This window comes from Malaclemys terrapin, chromosome 2 (assembly GCF_027887155.1).
Source record: "Malaclemys terrapin pileata isolate rMalTer1 chromosome 2, rMalTer1.hap1, whole genome shotgun sequence".
NCBI lineage: Eukaryota > Metazoa > Chordata > Testudines > Emydidae > Malaclemys > Malaclemys terrapin.
In genome coordinates, this window is record NC_071506.1 from 192,980,007 (window position 1) to 192,996,762 (window position 16,756).

At 38.8% G+C, this 16,756-nt stretch overlaps 1 protein-coding gene across 1 annotated transcript in view; it reads right to left on the bottom strand.

Annotated features, from left to right (window-relative positions):
- Positions 1-16,756, bottom strand: part of STK17A (serine/threonine kinase 17a) — a 55,896-nt gene that overhangs the window by 18,422 nt on the left and 20,718 nt on the right. The window contains exon 3 of the mRNA XM_054019167.1: positions 1,407-1,551. Coding sequence (XP_053875142.1) covers positions 1,407-1,551 — 145 coding nt within the window. The remainder of the gene's footprint in view (positions 1-1,406; positions 1,552-16,756) is intronic.

Genomic DNA, 16,756 nt, shown 5'->3' on the forward strand with positions numbered 1-16,756 from the left:
CTATCCCCAGAACAAATTATATCAGATTTTGCTGTACAGTAAACAAGTTAAGCCTATCAGAATGCATAATATATAAATGCAGGTAACTAGGCTACTTCAGGGTAGGCTGGAAGTAGTTTTATAGTAGTTCTACATTCAGATTTGCCAAGTAGTTTTATCATTCTGTACTTAAAGATTATATTGCTCAACAACCCACAATAATCTCGATAAAACCAGACAAGTAACTATGGTATTTATTTTGAAAAACAACAAAAACAAAAAACTTTCCACCATTGAAAAATGGATTCCATCATTAAAAATTGTGCAGAAAACTCAAGAAATTCTAAGTTAAGATTTCCACAGAAATGTCTTCTTATAAATAGGTAGCACCAGACTGTATATAGTCATGTAAAATGATACTACCTATGCAGAAAAAGTACCAGCTTATAATTGCCATGGGAACCATAAATGAGTTTCCTGACCAAATAAACCTAATCTCAGTCAAGGTTTTATCACATGGTTGAACTATTCAACCTGAAGTCAGCCTTAGCCAGCAGTTACTACAGTTTATACTTCAATCTCTGCTTAACGAATGGCAACAGTTGGCAAATGTTGACTTAAGTGGCTTTTGAAGTTTTTTTAAAATACTAAATTGTCAAATGCAGTATCATAATGCAATGCGTCAGTCCATATGCATCCAAGTACAGCTGCTTAGCAGCCTTTTGTGAGCACTTAATACTGGAATGATAAGTTTATTTTCAATGCAGTTACAGCATGCTGTGTTCAATTAATTTTTAACTATTTCTTAACCAATTTTTTCCAAATTTCACAAAGCACAAACTGTCACCCAGATCTATATAAATGCCAATTTACTTTTTAAAAATGTTACTGGAGCACAAAAAGATACTTAAATTCCATTTTAATGAGGGAACACTGCATGAAGCTTAGTTTTGTTTTTAACAACAGTAAAACAGAAACTTCATCCCTTTGGTTGTGTAACATATTAGCAATTTAAGGTCCATATTTCATAGACACTTTGTAACTTTCAGAAAGTTATCATGTAAGGCAAAAATTGCTAATCTCTACTGTATCCCCAAAAGGTGAATTTTGTGCTTTGGGAAGTACATAGACGTATATGTAATTTGTTTTTATTTATAAATTAGCATTAGTAAGGCATTATAGCACTGAGTCAGCATATATTAACAAGTAACTATGGATATGTCTACATTGCAATCAAAGGCCTGTGTCACCTGACTTGGGCTCATAGGGCTCAGACTGCATGGCTATAAAACTGCAGTGTAGACATTTGGGCTCAGGTTGGACCTTGGGCTCTGGGACCCTCATGCGAGCCCAAGTCAGCTGACCCGGGCCAGCCAGAGTGTTTTATTGCAGTGTGGACATACTCTATGAGAAAAGTAAACACTTACCTTCAAGTCAAGATGTACCACATTATTTCTGTGTAAAAATGAAACTCCTTCTAAAATCTGCCTCATAAGCCGCTTAACATCTTTTTCTTTAAAGGCTTCTTCCCTTTCAGCCACACACTGGTCAAAGATTTCACCTCCAGCAGCACTATGGAAAAAAAAATCTATTTTAATTTCAAAAGAAATGACACTGTCGAAATCTTCATTCTATTCTGGTTATGGTACTATTTACTGTTCTTTAGAATGAATGACTTTTACACATCAGCCTTACAAAGTTCTGCTTGCCTAAAGCAAGCAATTTTGGCAAGCAAATTCTCTCAATATCATGGTATCATCTCTCAATATCAACAGCATGCTCACCATAGCGTGAGCATTTAAAGATGCGAAGAGTGAGTGAATGAACTTTGTACATAAGCTCAGATTTTCCCTGATAATTACATATCGATATATCTGTAAAAATGTCAAGTGTTTACAAATCCCTAATACCAGATAATTCTAGTCTTCTCAGTGTAATAGCAATGGAACTCAAGAAGAAGGAATTACTGTTCTACAATACTGTTCTACTCCATTGACATTTTCTATGTTTTTTCCTGTAAAAAAATCTTTATTTACAACTGGACTGAGCAATCTGGAACGATAATTATTAGTACAAGATTTATATTTCAAAATAAGGCTACAAATTCAAAAAATATATGACTACATTAAGTGCCACATGTTATAATATTAAAAGTTAATTTGTTCTCTTTATAGAAAATTATTTTTTTAAAAGATTAAAATGTACATCTGATTAAGCAATGTGAATTAAAAACATACATAATTTACACAACTGATAAGGTCAATGAACTATAAAATAAAAGAGGGACAAGTTAGTCTACAATGAGCCTTTAAAGCCATTAATTTCTAGATCAAGTCTTATCAGACATAAAAACAAACCAAAAAAAGGATTTTAAAAATCTTTAACTGCATACTAGGACTTACAAGAACTAATGTAGAGCTCTGTATGAGAGTATCACCAACTAGCAGATGACAGGCTTAAGCAAATCCTGTTAAACCATGATTTATGCAGACCATTCTTGGCATTCTGTTTTGTTTGTTTATAGGTTTCTCACAAAATTTTACAATATATAGTTAGGGCCCGACCAAATTCACGGCCATGGAAAATGCTTCATGGACCATGAAATCTGGTCTTTTGTGTGCTTTCACCCTATACTATATGGATTTCATGAGGGGAGACCAGCATTTCTCAAATTGGGAGTTTTTCCCTGACCCAAAAGGGAGTTGCAGAGGGGTTGCAAGATTATTTTAGGGGGTGTAGCAGAATTGCCCCCCTTACTTCACTTCCTTCAGAGCTGGAGAGTGGTGTCCACTGGCCGGGCATCCAGTTCTGAAGGCAGCACCCACCAGCAGCAGTGCAAAAGGGTGCCAATACCATACCATGCCACCCTTAGTTCTGTGCTGCTGCCTTCAGAGCTGGGCAGCCAGAGAGTGGCAGCTGCTGACTAAGGGTACAGTTCTGCAGGCAGCAGCAGAGAAGTAAGGGTGGCAATACCATACCATGCCATCATTACTTCTGCACTGCTGCTGGCAGTGGCTCTGCCTTCAGAACTGGGCTCCCGCAGCCAGCAGCCACCGCTCTCCAGCTACCCAGTTCTGAAACCAGAGGCACCGCCAGCAGCAGTGCAGAAGTAAGGGTAGCAGTAACAAACTCCCCCTACAATAACCTTGCGAACCCCCCCACGACTCCTTTTTGGGTCAGGACCCCTACAATTACACCACCATGAAATTTCAGATTTAAATAGCTGAAATCATGAAATTTATTATTTTTAAAATCCTATGACTGAAATTGGTAGGGCCCTATATATAGTGGTAAGGATACTGTTTGCTGGCATTGTCAGCTAAACTGTAGAGAAAAGAAAGTGAAGTAGTAGGAAAGATATGGTCATCAAAAATGACTAGCCACCTATTATAGTTGTCTTTTACATTCAGGGGGAAAAAAAAGGTTGCAGGTTCAGGAACTGAAGCACTGGGAGAAAGATTCCCCTTATTGCAGTTACACTAACATGAAAATCCTCCTCTATTAAGACAGTATTTCCACACAAAAAGATCTCTGCACTGAAATGTAGAGCAATTATAGCACATAAACCCAAGAGCTGTTTTATTAGATTCTGCCATTTTTATAGGTTCCAAGTTATTGTAATCTTAGAATATGAAAACTTCATAAAAAGCTAGATTTTCTCATCTTAGTATATTCAAAGTCTGAGCTCTCAACATATTAATGTAAAGTGAAAATCCAGTGATGCACAAGGCTCCTTGTAGGGTATGTCTACACTTTAAGCTGGGGGTGTGATTCCCAGCTTGAGAAGATATACTTAAGGGCTAGCTCTTGTCAAACTAGCATGCTAAAAATAGAATACTGCTGCAGCAGTGCAAATAGCAATGAGTGTCTATCAGAGATGCTAGATACGTATGCAGCGCAGCTAGCCCTTCCGGCTGCTTGTGCTCCCGCAGCTACATTCTATTTTTAGCATGCTAGCTTGATGAGAGCTAGCTCTTGAATATGTCTTCTCAAGCTAGGAATCTCACGCCCCCACCCCCGCTTGAAGTGTAGACATACCCTTTGAAGTGCACCATTTCCTTTCCTTCCATCAGCACCATCCATAAGACCACTCTTTAGAAAATTACTTCTTTGCTTCGCAGAAGATTAAGGGCCTAGGCCAACTTCCTTTTGAAGTCAATACAGAGGCTTCTGTTACTTCAGTGGGAGATGGATTGGGCCTTTACACATAAGGAACTGATCAGTCCTAATGCCTTCCCTGGAAAGGAAAGTCTTGATGGCACATCTCTGGGTCAGCCATAGTGATGGGCTGAATTATGAAGAAAGGCACAAGATGCTGGAATATTAAAATACACTAGGTCCACCAGTTTCTCAACCGTTGAGTACTTACATGTTAAGACTTCTAAGAAACATTAAAAATGCCGTCTACCTCAGACTTCTGAGATGAAGATTGATTGTACCAAGGGCACCAGAGCACTCAACAATTAGCTGCATTAGTGGGAATACAAATGGCATGATTGGTAATCTACACTCTTGCACCTTTCCGATGTTTTGTTATTCGCAGAAGAGGAGGTATGAAGGGAATGAAGAGAATTATACCACTTTCTGAGGACTGCCTTTGGAGTCTAGGCTCTCCTTTCCTCCTTTTTGAGGACTTTATATACACCAAACAACTACAAACATCCTGAGTCAAAGTTGCAGCACTACTACACATTTTTCATAATATCTGACTTGTAACATATTTTGCCATCACTAGAAGGATCTGATGGAATAAACTATGCTGTGGCTGAATTTTAGTGGGATTTTAAGTTAAAAATATTCAAAGTTTCACAAAAGTTACAAAACCCAGAAACTCATTTATTATTTAAACAAATCAAAAGACAGAAAAATGTATTGGTGAATAAAGCAAGAAAGGTCAAGTTACTTGGCTGTCTTGCAGCAGAGTAAGCACACTGCAGTAGAAAAGTCAGCTCCATCTGCTGTGATGTTTGGAAAGATCTCTGATTTGCTGCAAGTCCTCGCTGAATGGACTTGACCCATGAATAGTCACTGAGGGGCAGGCCAACTTTAAGGGGAGTAAAGTTTTCAATTGCTACAAATTTTCTTTGGTTATAGAGCTGCTTCTCCTCCCCCCTTTTTAGGAATTGGTAGAAATTGGAGTCTACCTCAAGGTACAAACAAGCAAACGATGTTAACAAAAAAATGTTATAAGTGCAACCATATGGACAAAAACATATTTGAAATCTGATTATGCTTGTGCAGATCAGTACCTCAGAGGTTCAGCTAGGCATGTAAGTGAGGTTGCAAATTTTTTTTAAAACATTTATTTTAAATTATCACTATTTTCATGTAAAGATGCAGTTCAAGACTCCAGCTAAAATGTGTGCTTCAGATACATTTTTGAACACTGAGCCCTCCTGCTTCTTAATACTTTTTAAAAGTTGAACACAATGGAAGTTAGGCTCCTACGTGCTTTTGAAAAATCACACTAGGTACCTATTTGCATCTTTAGGTCCCCAAATACTTGTTCAAATCTGGCCTTTAGTATCATCTGACGAAAATCTAATGTGCTGGGATTTTCTCTTATGCTTTGGACACGCTATATAATTTCAGAAGTCTTATAAAAGAGCAGTTGCAAATATGAAGCAGAAATGTTTTCAAAATTCACACAAAGCTTTTCTTGAATACTAATTTTTGCTCTTTAGAGGACAGAGAGGACAACTTCTTCCAGGCAATTCACTCTCTGAATATGGTGGTGACATATTTGTATAGAATTTAAACACACTGTGATGTGTTGTTGAATAAAATAACTAGTGACCCTTTACAGAAATACAAGAGGAGAAATTTTTGCAAGACTGTTTTGAGTATCATTATGGCACAGTGAGCATAATGATGCCCTTAAGCAAAAACAGTCTGCTAGCCATGAGCCAACACAGTCACAAGTCATTAGAAGTACAATGTCATAATGAACTCCAACAAAAGTCTACTGACTATTCATGCCAAGTTGTGCCAACTGCACTACAGTACATTGTTTTACGTATTTCCTAGCTATACTACAGTTCCGTTTTTTGGAAGCAAAAACAATAGTATGCTTAAAATAAATTTACAGCAATGTCAGATTATTATCATAGCTAATTTATAACATCACACAATTTGCACATATATATCAATAATGAATTCATTATACATCTCCTAAATAAAAATAAAGTTGCTTGAATCCAGTATTAACATTTACCCATTCTTACTTCCAACAAGAGAGTTTCCTTTTCTTTTCCTACAATTTAAGTAGGCCACACAAAGCTCAGAAATCCATGCATGGTTCGCAGTAAGTATATGTGCGTATACTTCAAAAGTCAAATGGTCTAAACACACAGGACGACTTATATAGACACTGCTGAGATATGGAAGCAAACGGGGACATCTTATATATATTATTTTTGGTGGTGGGGGCAGAGAAGTCTTTTTGCTTTGTTTCAGATTGACAGTATAACCTTTTCACGGTCTTTAACAAATAAATGTTCCAGGATATATATACTGGGGGGGGGGGGGGGGGGAGAAGGGGAGAGAGAAGAGGGTTTTGGTTTCACTAGGTAAAAAGTTTTTACACTCAGACTTTAAAGCACTATTTAAAGTGAGATCCCCTACATGGATAAAGTGTACTCAGGTCCTAACTATAAATGTCTACACTACAGACATGGGGTAACCCCATAAGTTGGTTTATTTAGACAGGTAGTTATTCTCTTATGTAAAAAAGCTCTATTGGTACAAAATGGTGTAAATCATTGTTTCAAAGCAGTAAAGTGAAGTAGAATTAACAAGATCACAATATCATTACTTAATGAAGCACTGATGGATTTACACCTTATTTTGCAATATTAAGTCCACTCAATGTTGATAAAAATAATTAAGAACAGTACCATATGCCCAATTAACATACAGAAATGTTTATCACAACAACACTTACTCTTCAAGAACTTAACTGCCTATTAAATTGCAGCTTGTTGAATGAAGAGTCATAATGGAATTACAATTTTGGGAGCTTCTCCCAACCCCCTCATCTACCTCCACAAGAAATGCTCATGGGAAAACAAAGCATAGACTGCAGTGTAGCAGTATCTTCATAATAACTGGTGTTATACATACAATTTAGATAGAGTGAAAAAAAGAGTAACAAGCACAAGTTTTGGATGCTTATGTCTTCAACACTACACCTGTAATTTAACTAACAGGCTCAGAGGAAGTAGAACAACTCAAGAGGTGAGTCTTTTTCAAAACATAAAAGCTATAGCAGTTGGAGTCGCTTTCATAAACAAGACAGTACAGTAGAGGCAAGTAAGTACCAAGCAGTACTTTTTCTGAAATTTCAAATGAAATCTTATTGGTAATGATTACTAAAATGTAAATATGTAGTCAGTTTAACAGTGAGAAATGAAGAACTAAAAATTCAAAGGTATCACTGATTATGGCTACAAATCAAAAACATATTTGCCTTTAAACTCAGCAAAGGAATGTGCTTACTTCCCCCCCCACCACCACATTTTAACAGTGCGCTAGATCAGAATTTCATAAAATTTACAATAATGTTAAAAACTCATTTCCCAACTCACAATATACTGAGATCCTTTGTTAATCCATCCCATCAGAAAAAGACTGAATTAATAAAATATGCCTCAATGTACTTGGAAAGTTAAACAACTCTAGTTTTGTTGCACAAGAGAGTAAAGGCAATGCAAGATTACAGGGCAATCCACTGAGAAATGCTTGGCCTCAAGTCTACAAATCTAGGGAACATCAATGCAAGTATCCCACCCTGGTCTTAAATACTGGGTGAGGTTGCAAAGGAAGAGATAGTCTGTAAGATGCAAAGGATCCAGAAGAAGCTTTAATAGACCAAAAGCCACCTTTAATTTAACTTGGAAGGTAACTGGAAACCCATGTAGTTTCTAAAACGCACAAGTCTGTGCTCCATGATCCTCACATCACTTAGTGCATGTCTCTACAAGAACACAGGGTCCACATCGACAATGCGCAGCATGGTGGAATGCTGTAGATTTGCTGAGCAATAAGTGCTTGAGACAGACCCTTAGAAGCATGCAGGCAACTGCATTCTATACTAGCTACATTTACTGAGTGTTCCTTAGGTGTAACCTCATACAGCACACTGCAGTAGTCTGAAGATGACAGAGATAAATATATAATTGGGGGAAGTCTGCATCTGATGAGATGGCATAAGGAAAGAAAGCATTCAGGGATATCTAGAATCAGCCAAGAATACAACATGACCTCAAGATTGCAAAAAAAAACTTAGTTTAAATAGACAATCACGATGCAATTGACTCAAATCTAAGAGCCAGAAGTTATCACTGTGATCCGCTAGTCTCGACTTCATACAAAACAAAGGAATAGAATTTCACCCAGTAATTCATGATCAGTCTCAATAATCTATGGTTAAACTGGAGTGAGTATCTTCCAGGAAGATATCCAATCTTCATTTAAGAGCTTTCAAGAATCTACATCTCTAAGTATGTTGACCTGCAAAAATTTGCATCTTATTTCCTATTTGAAATGGTCTTGCTTCAGCTTCCATCCATTAGATCTTGTTCTGTCAATAGAGAAGTCATGCATCACTTCTGTAACTTCCGGTAGCTCACCAACACATTTTATCCAGTCAGAGCTTCAACCAGCTATGTCAGCAGAGGCAAAAATCTGAATGATCACAGTATCCAGGTCCAAAGAAATAGATGGAAAACAATTTCATCAGCATACTGACAGCATCACTAGATGAAACATCTCATTTTATGTTAGTGGGCTCATACACTCAATTAATAGGAAGGGAGACAACAAAAGTTTGTTGTACCCTGTCCATCAGAGCCTTGCAGATAACTACCCAATTTAGGTGACCTCTCAGAGAAGAAAAAGTGTGTCATTCTAGTGCAACTCCATCTATCTCTACCAGTATCCAAACACTCACTGGGGTCGAGTACAAAAAGGAAGCTAGATCTAATGTTCATCTCTTACCTGAATGAGGCCAGCAGTTTCCATATAAATACCCAGTCCTAAAAGCTAGAGTGAAACAGAGCAAGGAAGTCTGAGGACTCGAGGTATTGCCAGAATTGTCCCACCACAATTTTTCAGTAGCTCCCTCCCCCCTCAAAATAGAAAGATTAGAGGGTTTCTGTTCCAAAAGATGATTTCTGTACTCTCCTATTCAACAATACAGATAAACGAGATTCACATACTTGTTTCAACTTTGGATCTAGTCCCACTAATCAACAGGAATCAGATCATCCCTGTCCAACTGAGCTCCTCCCTTAAGTCTTGTTCTTACAAAAATCTTCAAATCAACTATTTTTCTCCAGGAGAGAAAAGCCCCTGCTAAGAGAAAACAGCACAGATATGGCCAAGTATCTTCAGCGGCAGGATTGTGGGGCTAGAACTCCATTCCTCCCCATAGCCCAGACAGTAAGGTTTACTGATACAACCTCAAGTTCCTGTTTCCCGTCCGATCAGGCATCACCCTAAAGAGAGCTCTTGACCTGGTGTTACAATTTCCCTTTTGGAAGGCAACATTCCAAAATGAATAACTGATCCAATGTCAACAAGATTTTAACAGCTCAGATGGCATAGGTCTAAATACACAGAACTCACCAAGTAGCTCCAGAACCTTAGTGAGTAAAAAGCAACAGAGTGTCCTGTGGCACCTTATAGACTAACAGACGTATTGGAGCATAAGCTTTTGTGGGTAACTAACATAGCTACCCCTCTGATTAGTGAGTAAAGTGAGCCAAATAAATCAAAGCATGTGTCTTGTTTTCCTCCATTCCCTGACATATCTGCCATTACAGATTTTCAATCTTGATCAAATAAGTAATTTTATTAATGAGCCTGTGAGGGTAAACTACTGGATGAGGAAAGTGGCCAGTGGAAGCATGTGATTATGAGAATAAGGCAGAAAAAAAGACTGGCTAGTGAAGGAGAAATAGAGCTGAGGAACAGGTTTGCTGAGGTGCAAAATGAAGGAGACAGACAAGCAGTAACAGAAGATGGGAACGCAAGGAAGAAGAAGAGTGACTAGTCCTACAAGAAGAGGGGAAGAGTCAATGGAGGTAGCCAGAGTTTGGAGCCCCAGGAGGATAGCAAATGACTCCAAGAAGAGGACAAGATGACTTGCAGCCAGAAAGAACAGAAGGGGGAACGCTGGAGAATTACACCAACACCTGGAAGAGACAGGTCTATGTGATTGGGACTCCCTATTGAGAAGGGCAACAAGGCTATCACCAGAGCCGACAAAGAAAACTGAAGGGAGTGCCGTCTGGCGGAAGCTAAGATATGGAATTTGGATCCGAGGCTAAAGAGAAGCTTAATGGGAGTAGGAAAGAATCCACGTATAGTCCTTCACGTTGGAATAAGTGATACTGCTAGATTCTCGCTGGAATGCATCAGGGAAGACAGCGCCAGGCTGGGGAAGATACTTAAAGAAATGGAAGCTCGGGTAATCTTCAGTGGCTTTCTATCTGTCCCCAGAGGAGAGCGAAGGCGAGACAAGATTATGATAATCAACAGACTGCTCAGGCAATGGTGCTGTAAGGAGGGCATTGACCACTGGGAGGCATTCAAGACAGAGGACTGTACTCTGAGATGAAAACTGGCACAACTGATTAAAAGACCTTTAAACTAGAAATCTGGGGAAGACAGCTGGGAGATGCTCATGTAATCTCCATACCTGATTCTAATGCTGAGTGGGAGGAAAATCAAGTAAGAGTGGATACACCTTCCTCTGCAGTGTGGGGCATGGCTCACCCACTGGTTTGAACTAGAGTAAATGGTGTAACTTTAAGTCTGAGTCAAGATTAGAGGTCTTCAGTAACTCAACCAGAGGATAAAGGCCTACTACAGGAGGGTGAGGTTCTGTGCCCTGTGATGTGCAAGTGGTTAGACTAGATTATCATGATTAAGGATACAATTCTGTCACAGATTATTTGACTTTCCAGGACCTCCGTGACTACTTCTGGGGCAGCAGTCCCCAGGCCCACCAGAGCAGCAGCAGCTGGGATTGGGTCATCCCCCCTGGGGTTGGAGCAGCAGAGGTCAGCCCCTGGTACAGGAACAGCAGCACGGCTAGAGCAGCTGCAAGCCCCAGAATCGCTCTTTGTCCACACACACAATATTTTTAGTTAAAATATGGGACAGGTTACAGGCTTCTGTGAATTTTCGTTTATTGACCGTGACCTGTCCCTGACTTTTACTAAAAATACCTGTGACAGAATCTTAATCTGTATCATGATGGTCCCTTCTGGTCTTAAAGTTTATGAGTCTAAATACTACTCTGTATCAAAGTGGTGAAGATTCATTACATTGTGTACCACCCAAAACAATTCTGGTGGTTGGGACTTCAAAATGCACTGTGATGGTGAAGTTCTTTTGGCCTCCATGACTAACACAAGATTTCAACATCTTTTGTTGAGCTCATTTGAATTCTAAGCATAATTTCATTCATTGGTGCTCTAACTTTTCTCCCCACTTCATTATTATAGATCATTATATACTGAGGTGACAGAAACCAATACAAAGCAAAGGGACATTTCTCTTTACAATTGACAAATGCAACAGCATGGATAATCAGAATGGAGAGACTGCTGACTGGCACATTAGTCATATATCAATTCCCATCTCCCAACACACAACCTACATTTCTCTATTCCAGTGTTATCTGCTGGAAGTAGAAGTGAAAGCCTTATGGAGTAGTTTTCATGTCCATTGTCAATATTGTTGTAGACTATATGAAGCTAGAAAAGAACATATAATTTCCCCCCTCATTAACTTATTTCCATTCTTAAAGTTTTGCATGGATGAAATGTATCCTGCCTCAACCTTAACTACCACTTCATGTAGTTTGCTAATCAGATAAAGGAGGCAGCATCAGCTACTGGTTAACTTATAGTACCAGTGAAGATATGTTATAGTTCCTCTTCACCTTGGACTTTCCACTAGGGATGCGGAAGAACATTATGATCCTATTATATTAGAGCAGAGGTTCCCAAACGTTTCTTACTGCGTACCCCCTTCCAAATCTACCAGCTGCCCGCGTACCCCTACCCATCTCATTACTGATACTTTTTGTGTTCTTCTTAACACTACCTGCCTTTAGCCATCTGTCCATATTTCACTATTTATAGTGTGACATATACAACCAAAAAAACCCTAAGTTCTGAACTCAGACTGGACAGTTGCTGGACAACTGAACCCACGCTGTACCGTGATTGGAGGTGAGGGCTCTGTACGTCAGCATCTCTGTATATCTGTGTTCTCATTGGTACATATTGAAGTAAATTAACTACTGTATTTTATATAACAAATTCCCACAGAATTTTAAAGCTTCGCCTGAGTAGCCTATTAGGAAAATGTAATAAATAAATACACCTCTACCCCAATATAATGCTGTCCTCCGGAACCAAAAAAATCTTACCGCGTTATAAGTGAAACTGCGTTATATTGAACTTGCTTTGAACCGCCGGAGTGCGCAGGCCCGCGCCCCCCGGAGCACTGCTTTACCAGGTTATAGCCGAATTCGTGTTACATCGGGTCACGTTATATCGGGGAAGAGGTGTAATAAGTAAAATCCACTGTTGCACAATTTCTCCCACGTACCCCCCAGAGATGTCTTTCATACCCCCAGGGGCAGGCATACCACATTTGGGAACCCCTGTATCAGAGGCAACTGTTACCTTGTTCCCTGTATTGGAAATAAAAAGGTCACCTTCTATAGTAGATAGTACATATTTATTGTATTAGGTTATTTTTTTGCACACAGGAAGTTTTCAGTTCTATGTCAGTATGCCTTGTATTTAAATGAAAAAAGTACCGAATTTATTTTCTTCCCACAAATTACATAAGGCGGCAGCTAAATACCATGCTGCATAAGTCACACTTATTTTATATTTCTACTGGAGTCCTTGCAAGTACAAGAAAGAGAAAAAAGGAATCTGCAGTGTCAAATTTTAAATAGCTCTACAAGATACTTCGTAGAAAAGTGGATTTCCTTTTAAGTTTAAAAAATCTTGTACTTTATCTACAAGGGATATTTTATTTACTTTTGACTTCTTTAAAAATAGTGTTAAAAACATAAGACAGCATTTGAGGCCAGAATTCACAGGTGTGTTTAGGACCAATTATAGAAAAAAATGTCACCTTTTACATTCATGTAACTATCAGTGTCTTAAAACAATGCAAATTTGGTCATTAAACTTTAATGAATTCATAACATCATGCACAGCTTAATATGAAAGAACAGTCTTCATGTGTATTGCACCGCAAAAAGATATATTCTCATTAATTCATTTTATTCTTCATGAAGTGCTAAGATTGTACTACAGTCTCATACTACATAAGGCACATATTGACTGTTCTTGGTCTGAGAAGTTTAGTCTAAATACAGCCAGCCAGCACAACCTAGTATATCAAAAAATATTTTCTAGAAAATCAGTTGTTTAGAGACAGCAATGTGAAGCAGCAGAGATATACCCAGAGGAGCCATATAATTCAGAGTATTTTAATTAGAAAGTTTCATTTCCATACTGACATAGCGACATACAATTGGCATAACATTACTGTTTCTGGTACAGTGTAGCCAAACTGTTCTGATGTGTAAGCTACACAGTGATTAATCTGAAGCTCCTGACTGGAACTTAATGGCTGCAGTTAAGCCTCGCTGTCACTATCTGTTTGCATGCAGTGTTGTTGCAGCTGTGTTGGTCCCAGGATATTAGAGAGACAAGGTGGGTGAGGTAATATTTTATTGGATCAGCTTCTGTTGGTGAAAGAGACAAGCTTTCAAGCTTACACAGAGCTCTTCATGTGGGAAGATTAGAAGGACCCCTTACAATAGTTAGAAGGGTAGTCATGTGTAAATGGATATGATGAATTGGCAGGAGTGACATCCAAGGAAGACATGAGTAGCAATTTGGGGCCAAAGTGAACACAATTTGCCTCAGTTCAACTTTTGTACAAGAAAACTAGATCTGATGGAAGTCAAACTGTCCACTGCCAGAAAAGCCTGGCTTTCCACATAAAAAATGACCCACAGGAGGGAGTGTCAATTTACTTTGTACCCATTGATAGAAGATCCCAGACGGAAATATGAAAACTATATACCATTATTTCCACTCTGGTGGACCCTATTACTTTTAAACTTGAAACAATACTTGAAACTTTTCATGCTACATGTTCACAACTAGCTGCACTCAGTACTTTGTTGGGATCCTTGTGAAAGTTGAAATATTATGTGGCAACAGGTCTCACCTTGGCCACCACCATAAAGCAAGTGGACTAGACATTTATATTTATACCTCAAATCTATTTTTTCTGGATTAGACAAACTAATTACATCCTATTTAAATGATGTTAGGCATAAATGGGCACCTATGCAACATGTCAACAGGTGCATTATAAATATCTTGATGAAAATAACTAACTTGTTATTTGCGTTAAAAAATGCTGTTGAAACCACTTAAGGAAGGAAGGATTTATAGATTTGGACAAAGTTTCCCTCTCCCATCCTTCAAAGACACTGCAAAGGTATTAATAGATGACAGAGGTGGCATGGTTTTTGAGACTATTTCCTAAATATTCTTCCCTCAGAAAACAATTTAAATCACCACTTAATACAAGGATTTATTCATATTATATAAATATAATAAATAAATAAAATACTGTGGATTTGTTTGTATTTACTGCAGTACAGGGGGTTCCTGGTACATGTCTCCTCTTCATCTGTTGTTTCGCGTATCCGTCACTCATCAACAGGGGAACATGTTCCAATTCACGTCGGTCCCAATCCGCATATCCGTTGCTTCACCTTTTGTGTGTTTTTTCTGTGGGTGCTTAGTAACCACCGGCAGCCAGCATCTGACAGCACCTCCCGTCCGCCAGTGGCCCTGTGGGCCGCCAATCAACTCTTCCCCCTCCCTCCCAGTGCCTCCTGCACACCACAAAACAGCTCTTCCCCAGTATGCGGAAGGCGCTGTGAGGGAGGGGGAGGAGCAGGGACAGGGCGCACTCAGAGGAGGGGGCAGAACTGGGCAGGAAGAGGCGAGGTGGGACAGGCTATTATTTCTTATGGGGAAAAATTCCCCAGTATCCGTCATTTCGGTATCCGTCGCCCTTTTCAAGAACGCAACCCTGACATATACCAGGGACCCCCTGTAGTGTCCAACCACCCCAATTAAGATCGGGGTGCCACATTTTGCTACATGCTGCACAAGAGCGTATAGAGACAGTACCCTGCCCTAAAAAGAGTTTGCAGTCTAAACTGTATGTTTATTAATCCCCTGAATCCAGAAGGTCAGAAGTTTACAAACACTCAGACCAGTTTTGTTTCAACATGTCACTGGAACATGCTGACATTAGAAAAGTGTCCAGATATATTTGCTGAAGTCAGTGGAAGTGTGTTTTTGTAGTTTACAATCCTAAATGTGCTTTGTATGTGTAATGAAGTATTAACTCCTCCTATCAAAAATCCAGCAGTTCTGTATTATATGTGTCACCAAAAAAAAACAAAAACAAAAAACAATTGTTTACTTCTGGATTTGGTGCCTAAGCATACACCACATCCCTGTTGGATTCATATTTTGTAACTAGCTATTCTGTTTAAATATCACTGGCAATAAACTAAATACAGACACCACTCCAGTTTTCTATACCTCACTCAATTACAATCCATAGACAATCTACATACTGTAGTGCAAGTAAAGAATATATAAAAAGAGTTGACATTTTTTAGAAAATACCTGTTATAACGAGGTTCTACAGTAGAACCTCAGAATTACGAACACTTTGGGAATGGAGGTTGTTAGTAACTCTGAAATGTTCATAACGCTGAACAAAACATGGTTGTTCTTTCAAAAGTTTACAACTAAACATTGACTTAATACAGGTTTGACACTTTACTATGCAGTAGAAAAATGATGCTTTGCTTTTTTTTAAATAGTTTAATGTTTAACACAGTACGTACTGTATTTGCTTTTTTTGGTCTCCGCTGGTGCCTGATTGCATACTTCTGGTTGCAAATGAGATGTGTGGTTAACTGGTCAGTTCATAACTGGTGTTCGTAACTCTGAGGTTCTTCCGTAGTGTACTATTTATTTTAAAAACAAATCCCTATTAATCTTCTACAGCTTCTCTTCAATTTAATTGAGCTTCTCAGATGGATGGGGATGGGTAAGCGCAAGGTCCTGATCACAATTTCATATAATCCACATTCTAGCCTATGAACAAGAATCTGAGAAACTTGAAAACCAGGCTTCTCACCAAGGCAGGCAATGAGTTATACTAATAACAGATAATGTAAATGGCTTCTGAACTGCCAGCACCATAACTACTCTCCCCTAGTCATTTAATGAACATCTAGAGGCACAAGAGGCTTGGGAGAAACCATAACTTTTACAGTTTAGCCTCAACAAGTATTTATTTCATCACCTTTTTGGCAGTGATCTATGGACATTTTAACATAATTAAAGACTCAGGACTAAAAAGGCTCCAGTCATTGCAGTTTTATCTTGTGAAACTTTGGTTTTTGTTGTTTATTTTTTTTTTGTAGGGAGAGGAGAGAAGTGGAAAAAGGGAAGAAGAATGGGCAGATGAAAGGAGTCTCAAGTTACTCAGACTGGTCTGATCCTGAACCTCCCTGCCCACACTTCTGATAGGTTCTCTCCCAATAGGGTACTGTTGGAGCACAGACTTTTGTTTCTGCCAGACAAGCCATCTTAAAAAATAGTTGAAGCTGCTGCTCTCACTTTTGCCC